Consider the following 19347-nt stretch of genomic DNA (forward strand, 5'->3'; position numbering starts at 1 on the left):
CGAGGGTTCCAATTACTCTATCATCACCAGCACTTGTTCTCGTCCTTTTTTTTTTTTTTTTTTTTTAATTATAGCCATTCTAGTTGATGCGAAATGGTATCTTACTGCAGTTTTTTAAAAAGATTTTATTTATGGGGGCACCTGGGTGGCTCAGTGAGTTAAGTGGCTGCCTTCAGCTCAGGTCCTGATCTCCAGAGTCCTGGGATTGAGCCCCACATCGCGCTCTCTGCTCAAGTGGGAACCTGCTTCTCTCTCTCTCCCCTCCCCCCAACTCATGCTCACTCTCTCTCTCTCCAGTAAATAAATAAAATCTTTAATTTTTTTTTAGATTTATGTATTTGAGAGAGAGAACACATGGTGAGGAGGGGCAGAGGGAGAGAGAGAGAAGCAGGCTCCCACCTGAGCAGGGAGCCTGACACGGGGCTCGATCCCAGAACCCTGAGATGTAGACCTGAGCCGGAGGCAGATGCTTAATGACTGAGCCACCCAGGTGCCCCCTTAATTTCATATTTTTTAAGTAATGGAGGGTTCATTGAGTTAGATTTCAATCTATCAAAACACTCCTGCCAACTTCTTGACTAGGGGTTTACAAGTGAGGACCTTACCTATTTTCCTAATACCCCAAGCCCCAGCTTATTCAATAGGACATGAATATGTATTTAGCACTGTGCAAGGTACTGGGAATGCAATCATGAACAATAGGGTCCCTGACATTAGCTTTTAGACAAGAGGATTAGAGTAACAGAGGCACTACACTTATTCAGTCAGTCAGCTAGAAAGGCTTAAAGCAAAGAAATATACTCTGGTTGAAGGGATCCAAGATGTTCTCTCCACAGGTGCACCTTTAAGTGAAATGGAAGATGAACGAAAGCCAACCACATGAAATGACGGCAAGTGTATTATAAGCAGAAGTCACGGAATGCATACAGGGGGAGAGGTAAGAGACAATGGTGTCTCTTGTGCTTGAGGGACCCGTAGACCACAGCAGTGGAGCAAAGGGAGGAAGAGGAGCGGGTTACAGCACTGGGCGCCATGTTAGTCAAGATAGGGCTGTGAGGCCTGCTAGCGGAATGGTAATAGGGCAGCAAAGAGGGATTTTGAGTAGGGAGGTTATTTGATACCATTTTCCCTTAGAAAAATATTATCATGGCAGTGATCTGGAAAATGGATGAGATGGAGGCAGATGGAAGCAGGGATACTAGTTGGCTTGGAAGTTTCTGGTCTTTTGGACTAGAGCAGAAGCAGAAGCAGTGAGGAAAACTGGATAGATTCATGGTGGAAGCAAAAGACTTGGTAATGGCTTAGAGCAGTCATTCATTCTGTACTGAAAGCCTACAATGTATCATGCATTGGGTTAGTCTCCAGAGGGTCAACAGCAACCAAAAGGAACATACGATCTTTGCCTTCATGGGGGTCATATTCTGGTCAGTTGGATCTGGAGTGTGACGGGGACCATGGAGGACCATGATCAGGAATAGGCCAAATGAGGAGCTCTCTTAGGGACATGCTAATTTTGAGGGCTCATGAGACCGACAACCAAGAGAAGATATTGAGTAGGGAGGTGGCTATCTGGGCCAGAAGCCCAGGAAGCAGGACTGGGGTTGGGATTCATCTGTAGGTCTTTGGTTACTGAACCTATGGGAACAAAGTAGCATAAGAAGAAAAGGCGGCTTAGGGCACAGCCCGAAGAAAGCTAGTGTGTAAGAGGGGGTCCACGGAGGAGAAAGGTCCAGAAAGAGACCCAGGCAATGACCAGAAAGGTAAAAGGAACACCAGGTTAAGCCAAATGCAGAATGTTTCTAGAAAAAGCAGGACGAGCTCCGATGTTGAGCGGCTATAAACTATGATGGTTAGGACGACAGTCTTTTTCCTGAAAACTAAAGCATTGTAGTAACCAGTCACTGATTTCTTTCTTGTCAGAGGTAATGGCTAAAATGTCATTATTCAGATGCCTGGGTAGCTCATGTCATGATCCTGGGGTCCTGGGATCGAGCCCCACCACACATGAACATGTGCCCTGCCTCAACTATCTCATCTGTAAAATGGGGATAAAAGGGGATTTACCTTAAGAGTTTCTGTGACAACGAAATGACTCGATATATATATATATAAACTAACACAGTAAGTGACACAGGAAATGTTCCCTAACGCATCACTTCTAGTGGTACGAGTAGTAGGATTAAGATTGCTATTAGATGTGCTGAATAAGGTGTAAAGTTTAAAACTGCTGTAGGCTCAGAATCACTGAAATGAACCGCAGTGTGAACTAGGTTTCTGCTTTAGTCTGAGTCCTCCGAGAAGCAGAAGCCGTGAGAATGAATGTGCAACATGTTATTACAGGAAACACCTGTGAGAGAAAATGGCAAGAGAGCTGGGGAGGCCATGGGAGCGCCATGGGAGGCTGACCCCAAGCGAAGCAAAGATGGAAAGAAGGTTGGGTGGAGGTACCCGAGGCTGCTGTGTAGTCAAAGGAGGGTTTGGCAAAACTGAGGGGGAGTCCGGGAGCCAAAACTGACCATCAGCAGAGAGTGGTGTTTCCCACAAAAGGTCCTGCTGTGTGTCCCTGCCATGCTCCTTCTGGAGGGGGGCCTGGCAGGGGCAGCCCGTGGGAGGCAGGGCCTTGCCCAAACATGGTGATGGCTTTCCAAGAGCCGAGCAGCGGGGGCCCCGAGTCAGCCACACTCCCAGCGGCTGCCACAATCTCCATGTGACTTCACATGTTAACATATGTAGGAATCCGTTTGCACTGCAAGGGGAGCTTATTGTAGAATTTCACCTGAAAGAAAGTGACCTTAGACGTCCGCCAGTTCTAACCTATCATTTTACACATGAAGAAACCAGGGCCAAGAAAAAGACCAGGTGACCTTACAGTGGTATTAGAAGTCAGACAGGAAGGAAAACGGGGTCCTGGAATGGAGCCCCACACTGAGCTCCCTAGCGGGCTCCCTGCTTCCCCCTCTGCCCCTCCCCCTCCTTGGGCTTTCTCTCTTTCAAATAAATAAATAAAATCTTTTTTTTTTTTTAAAGATTTTATTTATTTATTTGACAGACAGAGATTACAAGTAAGCAGAGAGAGAGGAGGAAGCAGGCTCCCTGCTGAGCAGAGAGCCCGATGTGGGGCTCGATCCCAGGACGCAGGGATCATGACCTGAGCCGAAGGCAGAGGCTTTAACCCACTGAGCCACCCAGGTGCCCCTAAATAAATAAAATCTTAAAAAAAGAAAAAAAAAAAGCAGCTGTTATCAATGGAGAAGGCTGGGACTTCAGTCCGTGGACCAACCTCACTCTTATTTACTGTGCTTTGCTGGGTCACATCCCGTAACCTGCTCCCCCAGCCTCCAACAACATCTTTTACCTCCAGCTGGAGATGGTGTGAAGGTGGTGGCTTGTGCCGTTTTGAGTTACTCGGATTTCCTGGGTATCACCCAGGTACAGCAGGTAGATAAGCTATGTACTTCTGTTTGGTTTTCTCCTGTTCATCTGTTTTTTATTAGAGGGGGCTCTCAGCCCAGAACCTAGAAGGGTAGAGGGAAGAGAATCTTTCCTCCCCTGCGTGATTCATGCGTCCGTCTATCCATCTATTCACTCACAATGCTTTAGAGAACTACATGTGTCTGGCACTAGAGTGGGCACGGAGAGCAGCCCCTGTCCACAAAGAACTTCCAGTCTAGGGATGCAGCTGGGCAAGCGAACAGATAATTATTTACTCCAACGTGACACATCTCATGAAAGGAGTAAGTTCTCGGGTGCTAGGGGAAGATGGAGGAGTCGTTAGGTGGGGGGTGGGTGGGTCAGGGGTTTTCTGGGGGAAATGGGGCCTGATATGAATCCTGCGGACTGGTGGGACTTACCTGGTAAAATGAAAGGAGGCCGTTTGGTGGGAAGGTGTTCCAGGCGGAGGAAACAGCCTGGGCCAAGGAGGGAGCCACCAAGAACCTGAGGAGTTGATGGCCTATAAGCTAGAGCGTAGAAGGTGCTGTGTGTTTAGAGCAGGGGAGCGGGAAGGGAAGGGGATAGGGAAGCAGAGAAAACAGAGCGAGGGAGAAGGCAGCAGGGGCTGCTACCTTACTGTGACCGCGGAAAACATTCTGTCCATCCTGAAGGCTCTATGGAGTTCCAGAAGGATTTCAAGCAGGTGGAATTATCAGGGATTTTGCAAAACAAAGCAGTCTCCGTAAGAGTAGAGGTACTCAATAAGCAAAAATATTACTGAAACTTGACACCAAAAGCAAAAGCAAAAATCGACAAAGGGGACAGCAAACTAAAAAAACGTCTGCACAGCAAAGGGAATCAACAAAATGAAAAGGCAAACTACTAAATGGGAGAAAATATTTGCTAATCATATATTTGGCAAGAGGTTAATACCCCACATATAGAAAGAACTCATACAACTGAATAACAAAAAGACCAATCTGATTAAAAATTTGGAAGAGGATCTGAATAAACATCTCCCCAAAGACATCCAGATGCCATCAGACACATGACAAGATGCTCAACATCTCTCAACATCAGGGAAATGCAAATCAAAACCACAACGAGGTATCACCTCACACCTGTCAGAATGGCTAATATCAGAAAGTCAAGAAATAACAAGTGTTGGTGAAGATGTAGAAAAAAGGGAACCTCTGTGCACTGCTGATGGTAGTGTAAATTGGTGCGAGCTCTATGGAAAATGGTAAGGAGGTTTCTCACCAAACTACTACCATTTGCCAACAATCCCACTTCTGGATATTTAGCCATAGAAAATGAAGCCACTAAGTTGAAAAGATACCCGCACACCCCATGTTCACTGCAGCATTATATACAATAGCCAAGATCTGGAAACAACCTAAGGGCCCAATGACGGATGAATGGATACAGACAATGTGGTATATACACAATGGAATACTATTCAGTCATTAAAAAAAAAAAAGTGAAATCTTGCCATTTGTGAAAACAAGGATAGACCTTGAGGACATTATGCTAAGTGAAATAAGTTAGAGAAAGACAAATACCACATGAGCTCACTTTTATGTAGAATCTGAAAAACAAAGAACAATAAAAAAAACAAGCTCACACATATAGAGAACAGACTGGTGGGGTTGCCAGAGGCAGAGAGGTGGGGGGTTGGGGTAAAATGGGTGAAGTGGGCCAAAAGGTATAAACTTCTAGTTAGAAGTCATAGGAATGTAATGTACAAATGGTGACTACAGTTAACAATACTATTTTGCATACTTGAAAGGTGCTAAGAGAATAAATCTTAAAGGTTCTTATTACAAGAAAAAAATTTATAACTATATATGGTGACAGACAGTAAGCTGACCTATTATGATCATTTTGCAATAAATACAAATATGGAATCATTATTTTGTACACCTGTAACCAATACGTTACATGTCAGTTATACTTTAAAAAAAAATCATCAAAACTGTTAGATGTGAAATCGCAACAAAAAAATAATTGAAACTGGTTGAAATATGGTATTTTTAATTAAAAACTTTAGTGAAGGAGTCCAGGGTCCTCTGTAGAGGTGGGCAAACCCATTCCATATGTATTGGTCAAAGTGAATTACTTTTGATTGCAAAGAACACTGGCTGGGGTTAACTAGCAGGAGATGAAATTCATATACTGTTTGCACATTACCACTACTCTCCAGAGAAATCCTCTTTCTCGAGTTTTATTGCTTTCACATGCTTGTCTTTAGGTGAAAAGGTGAAACTGAGAAATCCAAAGTGCATCAATTCCTCCGAAGTCATCATTTTCGACATTGTATCACTTATAAAGGAACTCGACAAATTATCACTTATAAAGCTCTCCAAAACGTTCATGACTAACACTTGGGCCATCAAAATTTTGTTAATCAAGTAAAGTTTCTTAACCACTGTAAAGAATCATCTCCTGGGGCGCCTGGGTGGCTCAGTGGGTTAAAGCCTCTGCCTTCCGCTTGGGCATGATCCCAGGGTCCTGGGATCGAGCCCCGCATCCGGCTCTCTGCTCAGCCAGAAGCCTGCTTCCTCCCCTCTCTCTGCCTGCCTCTCCGCCTACTTGTGATCTGTCTGTCAAATAAATAAATAAAATCTTAAAAAAAAAATTAAAAAAAAAAAAAGAATCCTTTCCTCAGTCACTAATGCATTTTAGCATTACAGCTTTGTTAGAAGATAACAGAAATTTGTTGTTGAATCTAACCTTATTTTCACTTGTTTTAAAAAAAAGGAAACCATCATTAGAAATCGACTCTTGAACACAAACCAGAAAGCACCGGCGGAGCTCACAGCTGCGGTGTAGATGCAGTGACACGGCTTGTGCATATGTCCTAGAGAAGAGCAAGGAGCTTACAACATCGTAGGAAAAACCATGAGAGAAGCACGCAAGTCCACAAATGAGCGACATGCCTTTTGGCTGATGGATGTGCCATTCCTGTATTCACCCAGTTTTGAGAGATACCTCAAAGGGACAACCACAAATGGGATTTTCGTGGTTTGAATCATCAAATTCTACATCTGGCCACGAAAATGGAAACACAATTTAAAGGGGGAGAAGGAATCTCTCTCTGGTGGATAAAATGGCTAATAATCACTTGCTGATTTGTAGATGTCGGAGGAAATTGATTTATTCTACCAAGCATCCAGCCCTGCATTCTAAGCCTGCCAGGTTTTTTTTTTTTTTTTTAAAGGCACATATGCAGTCACTTAAAATTATGGATAAAAAAAGAAAAGTAAATATTAAAATATTTCTGCTTAAGTTGAAACAATATTATTGAGGGGAAGAAAGGAATCCAGCACAGGAAAGCAAGACATTGACAATAACAGCATGGCACACTATCTCATAAAAGTTTTCAAAAACGGCTTAAGAAGCTGTGATCTATGGTCCCATACATATTCTTGCATGGCGCTGTAAGTTAATCATAACCAATTATTCAGATTCCTTCCTCAACATCCTCTCCTTCTACTGTTCTTTGCTCTAATTCCTGCCCCAACATTACTAACTTTCCCATCATCAATTCAATTATTCTTTTACTTTAAATATCTGGTTGTGAGTATTCTGGATAAGGGACATAAATGATTAGGTTAAACTACACAAAACTTTTGTAAGTTAAAAATTGCCAAATAGGGCACCTGGGTGGCTCAGTGGGTTAAAGCCTCTGCCTTTGGTTCAGGTCATGATCCCAGGGTCCTGGGATCGAGCCCTGCACTGGGCTCTCTGCTCAGCGGGGGACCTATTTCCCTCTCTCTCTCTCTGCCTGCTTCTCTGCCTACTTGTGATCTCTGTCAAATAAATAAAATCTTCTTTAAAAATCGCTAAATATCTTGTAATTTCATAATTTCATGTTACAATTTACTCTGTTCAGCCACTGTGATTCTGAGATGGTTTGATGTAGAAATTAGCCTACCCTGCTCAACAGAGTAGAATTTCAAGAATCATTTCTTTTCCTAAAGTCTCAGGCACACGATCTTTTTCCTCATATGTGAATCTATTCATACAAAAAAAAAAAAAAAATCTTAGAAGGGGCTTGGGTGGCTCAATCAGTTAGGCGCCATGCTCTTGATTTGGGCACAGGTCATGATCGTGCGGTTGTGAGATTGAGCCCTGCATGGAGCTCTGCACTGGACGAAGGGCCTGCTCAGGATTCTCTTTCCCTCTCCTCTGCACTCCCTGCTCTCTACCTCTCTTAAAAACAACAACAACAACAACAACAACAACAACAACACTTACAAAACTATAATATGAATTGCATTTAGTTCCATATTTAGTAAAGCAAGTATTTTTAAAAATGTCTAAAATGGGAGCAGTGCATTCCAATGTACCAAGGAGGCATGGTCTGGCTGAGAACCAGTCGCTGGCGTGTCCTACATGTCTGAGTATGATGAGCTGCTGTGCATTTGGCTGCACTGGCCCAACCTCATGGGACCTGATAAACGTGACGTAATCAATCAAAAGGACTTTAGGAGCCTTTGCCATCACGGAAGGTCTGGGTGGACAAGCCAGCAGCATTCCCTCTTTCCCAGAGCTCTCTTGCTGAACACCGTTTGGCATATAGAAGGCCCGGGGAGCCTGGTCTCGAGGCAGGGAAGTGTCCGTGTAGGCGAGCGAGTCTCTGTGCGGAGGCGGCCCCGAGCTGTGGGAGTCTGAGCTGAATGTTCGCTTGTCCCCGTTCCTTTAACGCATTACACAGCTTGCTGTCTACACTGATCAAATTAATCACGAATCGCTGTCTCCACAGCTGAAGTTAATTTAAAAACATTCCAGGGATTGTGTAAGTAGTGTAGTGTTTCTTCATGGGGTTCCTTATTTTCTGCGAAAATATACCGTGCCAGAATTCCTAGTGTGCTTGCTTCTGGTCACGTTCCAGGAAACTGTATGATAGTCTTTCTCCAAGACAAATTGAGAAGTTAGAACTTCTTTTGCTGATGTTTAAATATGTTTAAATGTGGCCAAACGAGTGAAATACATTTTTTTCTAAATAGGGACCATAGGTCTAGCTACGAGAGTTTTTTGTTTCCCTTTGTTTTCATCAGAGTTCCCAGTACGGCAAGTCCAGTGCACCTTACTGGTTAAGATTAATTCCGATTTCCTCCATCTTTAACATACAAAGTCTGGGTCCAACAGGCCCAGGAACGCCCCAAAGCATCTCAGCTGCTTGCCAACAAATGCCTGGCTACTGGGGCGCCTGGGTGGCTCAGTTGGTTAAGTGACTGCCTTGGGCTCAAGTCATGATCTTGGGAGTCCCGGATCGAGTCCTGCAGCGGGCTCTCTGCTCAGTGGGGAGTCTGCTTCTCCCTCTGACTCTCCCCGCTCTCGTGCTCTCTTATTCTCCCTCTTTCAAATAAATAAAATCTTAAAAGAAAAAAAAAAGATAAACACCTTGCTATCAAGTGCGTACCAGTGTGTGTTTCCACCTTCAAATTTCCCATGTCATCAACAGTAGAGCAAAACTGAGCACCCTCCCTTGCTTCCTGTTTCTCTCGCTTACCCTCCACGCTAAGGAGTTGGGTGGAAATCTGGCACGGTGAGGTCTTAGTGTGGGCCCCCCAGAAGCAGACGGAGACAAGGAGGTGAACGTGACTGGCTTGTCTATGAGGTAAAGGCACATGGGTGGGCGGGTGGGGAAGGAAGATGAGGAAGAGAAGGTAGTCCATGAAGCAGGTGTCCTCCAGGCCGCTCCTTTAGTGGCCATCCACAGCGAGCATGGTGGGGAATGACAGAAAATGAGGAGTTAGAGAAATGGGCAATGCCATCTTAAATAGAACAGATCTTATTCGGAACCCAATACAAAGTCACTGAAAGGCTTTGAGGAGATGGCTAACATGATGTGATTTAAGTTTTAAGAGGAACCCCTCTGGACGTGAACTAGAGGGGGCAAAAGCAGCAGCTAGGGGAGCTATCGTGGGGGTTCAGGTGAGGGGTGATGGTGCACAATTGGCTGGGGGCAGGCGGAAGAGAGAGGAGCAGACGGGCTTGAGGCTCGGTCTGCGATAGGATTTAGTGCCAGAGTGAATAGGAGCGGGGAGAAGAGTGAGTTGCCAGGAAGGATGCCCAGGTTTTTGACTTGAACCAGTTTGGACACCGTTTGTCCTGGAGCAGGGAGGATGGGTGAGAGGGGGGCAGTGAGCTCTGGAGAGCGGACGTCCGAAGCTCACTGGGACATTCCAATGAACGGGTGAAGAATGCAGTGGGCAGAGCGTGGGGCTGGAGAGTCACACCTTGAAGCCACCTACATGTGGATGGCAGGGAAAACGATAGGAAATGTGCTGTCTCTGTGAGCCTGGAAAAGAGGCTGAGAAGGAAAACCAGAAGGTGTGATGTGGTTTTAAAATATGCATGCAAATTCTTTGATAATCCAACTTGCAGGGGCGCCTGGGTGACTCAGTGGGTTAAAGCCTTTGTTTTCAGCTGGGTTGTGATCCCAGGGTCCTGGGATGGAGCCCCGCATCGGGTTCTCTGCTCCGCAGGGAGCCTGCTTCCTCCTCTCTCTCTGCCTGCCTCTCTGCCTACCTGTGATCTCTGTCAAATGAATAAATAAGATCTTTAAAAAAAAAAAATCCACCTTCCAAGGGCGGAAGCCTAATTCCCCTCTCTGGACGTGGGATGAGCTGATCGCCCGGCTTCACGGGAAGGGGCCGCAGTGGGGGTGGACGGAGGGTTAGGCAGAGCTACTCTCACCTTCTCCGTCCCCGAGTTCTTGCGATGTGGAAATCTGCTGCCGGGCCACGAGGACACTCAAGCAGCCCCACGGGGCGTTCCATGAGACAAGGAGCTGAGGCTTCCTGCCAGGAGCCAGCGAGGGGCTGAGGTCTCCTGCCCGAGCCGGTGAGCGTGCCGCCTTGCAGGTAGAGCCCCCCAAGTCAGGCCTTTGGAGGACTACAGCTTCGGCCAACAACTTGGCCGTAGCCTCATGAAAAACCCCAAGCTCCCCGTCCAGCTAAAATTCTCGGGAATTCCGGGCGTAAAGAAACGGTGAGGGGTAGTGAGTAAATGTTTTAAATCTCTGAGCTTTGGGGTATTTTGTTGAATGGCCACATGCCGTGCCCGGAAATGAGCAAAGGGAATGGTCTTCCTAAGGATGGCTGCTGCTGTGGTGTGCTGAGTTTTCATTCTGCATTTGTGTTCATCCAGTCTGAGCTACAGTGGATTCTAAGTACACGGACAGCGTCTACCTTCGGAACGGAAAAAGGCTGCCAATTTCACTAAACTCTGGTGCAGTACCTTAAAGATAATTTGGTGTGATTGCAGGATCATTGTGAGTGTGAACTGGTCACCATGGGGTTATCTCTATACAACACCGCCTGCAACGCCCTGCTCTACTCTGCACTCTCAGAACAAAGCCCGAGCTCCTTGGTTCAACACACAGGGCTCATCGCAGCCTGCTTCCAGCTCGCCTTCTTGGCTGTCAATGGGTTGGTGCCCCTAGATGCCGGCCAGTGTACTTCCTGTCTGGAGCCAAAGCCTTCCTTTTGTGTCTCTTTTGCAGCTGTGTATCGACCCAGCCAGCCATATATTTATTCCTATGCAGTAGCTGCTCGGAAGTAAGCACTATAATACTTGTCCTTGTGTAACTTTTGACTCCCCTGCAATGTAACCCAAAGCTTACTGTTGCCTGGAAGCTGTACCAGTAACAGAAAACACCTGATTCACCCATATTTTGTATATGTATTATATATGGCATTCTTCCAATAAAGTAAGGTACAGAAAAGGAAATGTTATTAAGGAAATCAGAAGGAAGAGAAAATACATTCACAGAGCTGTACTATTAAAAAAACCATGCACAAGTGAACCCATGTAGTTCACACCTATCATAGGTCAAGTGTAATATGTAAAAACATAAATATACATATTTATTCTTTTGAATGCTTATATATAGAGGTATAAACACACATTATTTATATGTGAGTAACATTATTTGCCTCTCCACTAGAGTCCTGTGGGCATTCAAATGCACCAAGATTTTTGTTCAACACCTACTATGTGCCAGGAACTGCTCTACGAGCTAGAGTTACAACCCTTACCCTGCACGTCACTTACCAAAAAAGACCGATATGTTGCCTGCCCTCCCAAGTTGTTTAGCAGGGGCAGCAGATAGATATGAATCTCCAGAATTCAGGAGACTGTCTGGGCATGTCATTTGTTCAATTAATGTTGAACCTGAAGTGATTTAATTTTAACTAGGTTTAGAATATTGGGTTTTTTGCCTTTTGTTTGTTTTCATAAGCAAGACCTTCAGATTTAAAACAGGTTATTGGGGGCGCCTGGGTGGCTCAGTGGGTTAAGCCGCTGCCTTCGGCTCAGGTCATGATCTCAGGGTCCTGGGATCGAGTCCCACATCGGGCTCTCTGCTCAGCAGGGAGCCTGCTTCCTCCTCTCTCTCTCTGCCTGCCTCTCTGCCTACTTGTGATCTCTGTCAAATAAATAAATAAAATCTTTAAAACAAACAAACAAACAAACAAAAAAAACAGGTTATTGGAACCAGTATGTTGAGACCCAGCAAGTTAACGGACAAAACCGGAAGTACTGCTGATTAATCTGGACAAACCACCCCATGGGAAGTAATCTAATTGTCCTTGGGAGATAGCCATGGCTTTTGAATCTGCCACCTGTTCACTGTGATACTTTAGGCAAATCACTTAATTGCTTAATCTTTTGAAACTTTGTTTATCTGTAAATGGGATCTGATCTGTAATTTACACATGGCTGACAATGCAAGTGATACTTCAGTATCTGTTTGCCCCTTCTAAGTCCTAAGACCTCTATTACAGTTGTTCCTCCTTAGAAGCCTTCAAGCAATGACTAAATATCTCAGCTCCCTCGCCTTCAGGGGTGGTTAGCTCTGAGGCTTGTATCTTACTGTCTTCTAGAATTCCCCAGAAGGACTGAATCACAGTGACAACTTTTTATTTCCATAGTACTTATTTCCCTACTAGAACTTTCTTGGGTCCCCTCACAAATAAACCATGTACACTCAAATCCTGACCTCAGAGTCTGCTTCTGAGAGAATGTAAACTTAGAGGAAGGAGGTGGTTCTGGGAAGGGTGGCGCCTCAGAAACCCCTCACTTCTTCTATACACATCCCTGGGTCCTACTGGGCAGGAGTCAAGCCAAACAATCCACCTATGAGAAAGCATTTTGCAAAAACTTCAGCTTTTATGTATCCAATGTTTTTGGAGAAAAAACTGTGGAATGTTGGAATGGCACTGCTCTTAAAGCAGAAAATCAAATCAAATAAAGTTCTTGGAAATTCATCAAACTTCTTCAAGTTTCTCCATTCCAACGTCTGTCAAATAGGCACAATATCTGTTTTGTAGGTTTGATGAAATAAGTCATTGAAATCACACTGAAAAGTGTTTACACATAGTAGAATCTCACCAGTATTTGCTGAACGCCAATCTGATTTATGAAGACTAAGTAATATCCTTATCTTCATTTTAATGTTTATGCAGCCTTGGTTATATGCACATAAATCACATATAAACAGGATTGTAGTATCTTCTAAACCAATGAAACTATTGAAATAAGGTTGTTCAGAAGTGATTTCTATGTTGTAATTGAATATTTCATGCTCAGTATTTCCTAGAAAAACTCAGCTCTTGAGTTTTGAGGATATTTCCACAAATTCTAGTTTCAAGAATAAGAGAAATGATATCTCAACCGCTCACATATCACTAAAATCATGTTTTCAAAATAAGATCCAACCCATAAAACTAAAACAAGCGACTCATAGTTCTCACTTCCTGTGTAAGGCTGAATAATAGCCTCCCCAAAGATGTCCAGATCCTACCTAATCCTTAGAATCTGTAAATGTTACCATATATGGCAAAAGGGACTTTGTGGATGTGATCAAATTAAGGATTCTATGATAAGGAGACCATACTGGTTATCTGGGTGGGTCTGGTATAATCACAGGTTTCTTGTAGATAAGGGAGGAAGAAGACCAAGATAAAAAAAAAAGGCAAGGTGACAAAGAAGAGATTGAAGTGATGTGGCCACAAGCCTAGGACTGTTGGAAGGCTCTAGAAGCTATGAGAGACAAGGAATGGATTCTCCCCTGGAACCTCCAGAAGGAACACCCCTGCCAACATCTTAATTTTAGCCCCTTAAGACTCACTTTGGATTTCTGATCTCCAGAACTCTAAGAGAATAATAAACCTGTGTTTTGTTTTTTTTAAAGCCATAAAGTTTGTGGGAAATTATTACAATGGCACTTCCTTAGTGGGGCTCTGAGAGGAATCAGTTCTCAAAGCAGGTGTGATTTACAGAAAGTGGGCATCTCTCCCTGAGTGCAGACCCTCAGCACAAACCCACTCATTCCTTCATCTCATGTTACTTTTATTTGAATAGACGGAAAAAATGTATAACAGAAATATGTTATAAATAGGGAGTTGCTCCAAACGTGAAAAGAATAGCAAAATTACTATTTATCTTATGTGCTCAAGGCCAAAAGATGCCAGTGTTAGGTCCTGGAACCCTGTGGACAGGAAATTCTGGTCAATAAATATTCTAGACTGGCCAATGGACCCCATGCCCAAACAGCACTGAAAAGGTCTAGGGTTCCACCTAATCTCTGCTGCCCCCCCCCCACACCCTCTGAGCGCCAAACCCTCCCCTGCAAGGTCGCATTTCCACTCTTACAAGATGAAAGAAACTATCCGGAACCAGGAGAAATGCCCCAAACTGCAAGAACGAGTGTGCAGTGGCGGGAAAGTCACCGCTGGCCAAAAGAAGGTGGTTCAGGGTGGTATTACAATTTCATGTGGGGGGGGGGGGTGCGGGGCGGCACCTGGGTGGCTCAGTGGGTTAAGCCTCTGCCTTCGGCTCAGGTCATGATCTCAGGGTCCTGGGATCAAGCCCCGCATTGGGCTCTCTGCTCAGCAGGGAGCCTGCTCCCCCCACTCTCTCTGTCTGCCTCTCTTGGCTAAAGAAGTTGGGGGTAAATAATACCTCCAGTAGCGATGAAGCGAGTATGTTCACGAACCAAGGAACAAGGGCCCACTTCCACCGTTGCCCCAGTATCCCCAAGGGGTGCTTTTCCACCCACAGATCCTGCGGATGCTCCTTTAAAGATTTTTAAAAATTTATTTGTCAGAGATAGAGAGTGAGAGCAAACTAGATCTCTGTCAAATAAATAAATAAAATCTTTTCTAAAAATCTAAAAAAAACTTTTTTTAAACAAAAATTTTAAACCCCCAGTGCTTATGTTCGAAATCTCTACACAGCAGTCACAGCTTCACTGCAAGCTGTGAAGCCCCAGGAAACGAACAGTGAGCACCTTGCCTTTTCTGTAAAAGTACCAGCCCCCATGGAACACAGGGTCCAGGCAGCTCCCGAAGACCCTACCTCGTCATAAACACACCAGCTTGGGAAGCAGACTGTGTGTCAAGAAAGCACATTTCACATCCTGAAAACCACAGACCTGCAGAAGCCTCACAAGGAATCTTCATGTTAGTATTTCTTGCTTTATTGGGGGGCTTTCTGGCTTTTCGTTTAATTTGGTGGCGCTTTGAAAGTGAAGCTCCTGGAGGTCCGTTTGCTGGCTGCTAGGAAACTGCTAATCTCGTTTCTCAAAAGCAGTTGGTCTTTCTTAAGGGGGCTTTCTAACAATTCAAGAGCCTCCAATGTTCAAGGAGAATGTGACTATGGGCAAATTGCATCTGCTTACATTTTTATTGTGGAAAGGAAATTGAAACTTACGATCCTACATTCTAAGAACCTGGTTTGAGGTTTGTTCTGTTTGAACTTCAAAATCCCTTAATACTGTGGCTGGCTGATGAAAGATTTTTTTCCTCTAAGTCAAACAAAGATAGTCAGGCTCACCTTTCAGAAGCCTGTTCCAAACCAAGGCTCTCTGCCCGCTCTCCCCAGTGACTGTTGACCCAACAAATCTCTGCAGGGCACTGAGTCAGTGCCCCCCACCCGCACCTTGGGCAAGGGCCGGTGACAGTTTTGTGGAGAGGGCACTTCGGGAAACTAGAGGGTGGAGGCCACAGGCAGTCCTCCAAATCCTACCACGCACAGCACAGCTTTCCGACCGTCCCCAACCAGTAACCATCCAGCCCATCGCAAAAGGTCCACCGCGCCCCACAGGAGCAACGCTGCTGGAGCGCACACTTCAGAAGGCACGAGGTCACAGCCAGAGAACGAGGAAAGCCTTTCCTGTGACTGATTCCTAAAGGCTGCCCTCATGCCCTGGAGAAGAGCAGGCACCGAGGCCAGGCTGCCCTGTTTGAACGCCCACTTCATCACTTACTACTGGCCATGCTGCCTTGCGCAAGTTATTCAACTTCTCCGAGACTCATTTTTCTTCTCCACCACGCGGGGATCATAATACCAGTACTTATCACACAGAATTTACGGGCACTCAAGTGGGTTAATAGCCCTAAAGTGTTTAGAACAGTGCCAGGCACCAGTATGCCTGTGCTTACCAAGGGGCTTTGCTGATCTCACGGCTCGGACCAGTTTATCAACAGTAGAGAAACGGCTTCAGATTCTAAATTGTCAGAGTAAGAAAAACGACTCGATTTCATCTGACAACGACATCCTCTTTCCAGTTCATTAACCTTAATCAGAAAGGCACTGAGTAGAGCCCCCTTCCCAGCGGGCTCAGCCCCAGCCCAGCAAAGGCTTACTCTGCCGCCCTGTTTCTGCCCCTGCTCCGCCGGCACAACCAGCGACTGACAATCAGTGGGTGCCCTTCGGCTAGAACGGAAAACACAAAACTACGCAGGCACAGAACCCACCCGCCCGCCGCCACTCGCACCCCCGCCGGCCCAGTAGATGCGCGCCCACCACCCAGCCAGAAGGCACCCACCCGGCTGCGCGCAGGGCCTCCCTCCCCCAGAAACCGCCCGACGCCGCCAGGTGGGGCGCAGCTGGTGCCGAGGGGCTGGGAACAAGCCTCGCCAACGGGGCGCGGGGAGGAAAGCCCGTGCGCGCCCGGGGCCTGGCACCTGATGAAATCCCGTCTCAGCGCGCACACCCCCGCGGGATGCCTGGAGGGACCAAGGAGAGTGGCCGCCCCGACGAGGAGCTCAGGCCGGGCGAGAAGCAGACACGCACCTGGCCGCGTTCCCTAATCCACCTGCCACCCAGGGGAACAGCAGCGGGAGCGCCAGGGCCCAGTGCGGCGGCATCTTCGCGCGGGGCCTCCCTCCGTCGCGTCCCGCCGCTCCTCCTGAACCCCCTCTCGGGAGGTCGCGGGCCCCGGGGCGCTGCGGGCCGGCAGCCTCCGCTCTCCCTCGGCCGCTCGGGGCCTCGGCTCCTCCCGGGCGCGGTCCCAGCGGGCGGCGGGGGCGCCCTGGTGAGGCGCGCGGCAGCTCCTCTCCGGGCGCAGCGGGGCCGGCGCGCGAGGGGAGGCGGGGCGGGCCGCGCACATCTGGCTGGGACCCGCCTCCAGCACGACCCGCGCATCCTCCTCCGCGCTCTGCTCACCCAGAAACTTCCCGCAGACTCCGAGCACTTCCCTCTGGTCCGTCACCAGGTCGCGCCATCTGTTGCAGACCGCTGCTTTGCCGCAGGTTTCCGTGATACCTGCGCTCGGATTTCAGAATCTGGGTGAGTCCAAGCAGGAAACAAGGGTGCTAGTTCAGAACACTTCCACACTCCTTTCGTTTCGGTTCTCATCGTACTCTGCTAGGTGTTCTTCCACAAACTGCAAAGCACGGGCTGGGCTGCTGGAGTTGGAAGCTCACCAAGTCCTGGGCAACCCCTTCATCGGACGAGACCTTCCATGCTCATTTGCAACAGCTCACTCACGAGGGACCACCGGACGACAGTGAAATGTAATTCCCAGGGCAGAAACTAGTGGCGGACAGGCATCTGGCGCCTCCTCCACCCCTTCCCTGCATCCATACCCTTTCGTTTCACAGTGGGGAGAGCCTAGCTCCCCACACTGTTCTTGGGACTTGGCTGTGACTTGCTTTGACCAATGGCAGAAGTGCAGAAGTTAACCAAGTTGCCAGTTCCAAGCATAGGTCGTAAGACACTTGAGCCTCTCTCCGGGATGCCGAAGACCATGCCCCCAGCCAGCATTGTAGCCCAAGGAGAACGAGGAACAGGTGGAACAGAGCCGTCCAACCCACAGATACATGAATGAGCTCAGCCAAGGTCAGCGGTGCCCGCCAAGCTCCCGAGGTTTATTGTGACAATCCATTACACGGCACTAGTTCTCCAACACCCCTACGACTAGGGTTAGATATAAAATGAAGAGTATGAAGAAAGGGGAATTCGTCTTGATGAGCTTGATTCGTGGTTATATAGTGGGTATATGCCTTAATTCTAGCCAAGAAAATGTAAGAAGTTTAGACCGGGAAGAGGCTTGCTGGAGAGTCTTCATTTACACCATAATGGATCTCCCTACTGGCCTAAATTGTGTTTAATGGGATCTTTGGTTTTATGGTTGAAGGTATCCTGATGGATTCAGTGTCCTTGGTTAGAAACCAGTTAGGCCGTTGAGCTGTTGCTAGAGAAGAGTGACAGGCCCCGTCCTAACCATCTACATGCACCATCTGACCCAACACCCACGACTCTAGGTAGTGATCATTGGTTCCCCCATTTTTGAAGTGTCAAGGAACGGAGTCAGAGAGGTTAAGTGACTTACCCAAGGTCATACAATGGACAAGTGTAGAACTGGGATTGGAAAGGAGGGCCCTTCACCGCTGCATTCTGCTGTTCTAGAAATCCTCTTTCTCGTCTTCTCACTCCTCCGTGGCCTCAGATGTCAAATGAGTCTCATGAATAGGTAATACAATGACCTCTTCCAGGCCATTATTCTTCACACCAAAAGAGGTTTGGTTTACTGAAAATATGAAAAGTGAAAGGAAAGCATATGAAGTATGAACCGCGTACCTGCAAATATCTTGAAGCAAATGGAATCTAAAATGTGTCCTCGTGTGGCTTTCCCCACAGACACACCGCGAGGCAAGGCGCCGAGGGGACGTGATTTTCTCTGCAGCCCCCAAGGACACCGGCAGGGGTGGGGAGTCAATCAGGAAGGGAAGGAAACCCGCAAGTATATATCGCGTCACCCCAGAGCCAGCCTAGCACATGGCCCTGCACTTGAGCTCCTCCAAAACGGCCCTCCAGTCACTGCGGGACGGCTTCCACCAGAGTACCGATCCTGGGACTTGTGCCTGCCCTGCTGACAGCCAAAGGCAGCCCCCGGCCTTGTCGATGCTGACTGTTGAAGTCCTACTAGAACGGGAAGGCCCTGGGGAATTTGGGCAGGGCACCAAATGCCATCTAGAAACGGCATTAAATCGGCAATTAGGAGCTTTTCTCCCTAAACATGCTGACCCAGACCACTCCCTCTTCCACATCAACCATTACTCCAAAGAGTCCTAATAAAACAGGAGTAGCCTAACACAGGGGGCCTTCTGGCTTCTTAGCCCTGGGTTATAGAATCGATGCCGTTTTCTGTTTCTTTGCTTTTATCAGAGCAGACTTCTCTTCTAGGCTTAACGGAGGGGATGAGCGTTACGACAGGAAACTTCTAGAGTGGTCAAACTCTCCTCGGCCAACTCACTTAATATCTCCCGAGGGGAGCTGTGCACAAAGACGCAGTCAGGGAGCATGAGGAACAGCGAAGGAGCCTGGAAGCGATGTGTGGCCAGGTGAGAAGACGCGGGATACAAACGGCCGTGGACAGGCAGGTGTTTTTAATAATCACACTGGCGTTGCCGACTTTGAAGAGCACGGCTCTTCGGGGGGCCCCGCTGCATTCTACAAAGGAAAAGCAATCTTTGATCAGAATCTCCCACCTCCAGAATTTCTCCTCTGCACCTTTTACGGCACTACTTTTGTTTTCAATCTATTTTCACGGAGCTCCCTTCGTTACAGGTGTGACGGGATATTTTTCTGCCTCCGGAGTATACAGGCCTGTCG

The 19347-nt window shown here is 47.0% G+C and overlaps 1 protein-coding gene across 2 annotated transcripts in view; it reads right to left on the minus strand.

Moving 5' to 3' along the window:
* EGFL6 (EGF like domain multiple 6) overlaps positions 1-16822 on the minus strand; it is a 58030-nt gene extending 41208 nt beyond the window's left edge. For both annotated transcript variants that reach the window (XM_082717020.1, XM_082717019.1), the window contains exon 1: positions 16525-16822. In XM_082717020.1, coding sequence (XP_082573146.1) covers positions 16525-16598 — 74 coding nt within the window. In that variant the 5' untranslated portion in view covers positions 16599-16822. The remainder of the gene's footprint in view (positions 1-16524) is intronic.
* Between the last annotated feature and the right edge of the window lie 2525 nt (positions 16823-19347).

Source organism: Mustela nivalis, assembly GCF_964662115.1.
Source record: "Mustela nivalis genome assembly, chromosome: X".
NCBI lineage: Eukaryota > Metazoa > Chordata > Mammalia > Carnivora > Mustelidae > Mustela > Mustela nivalis.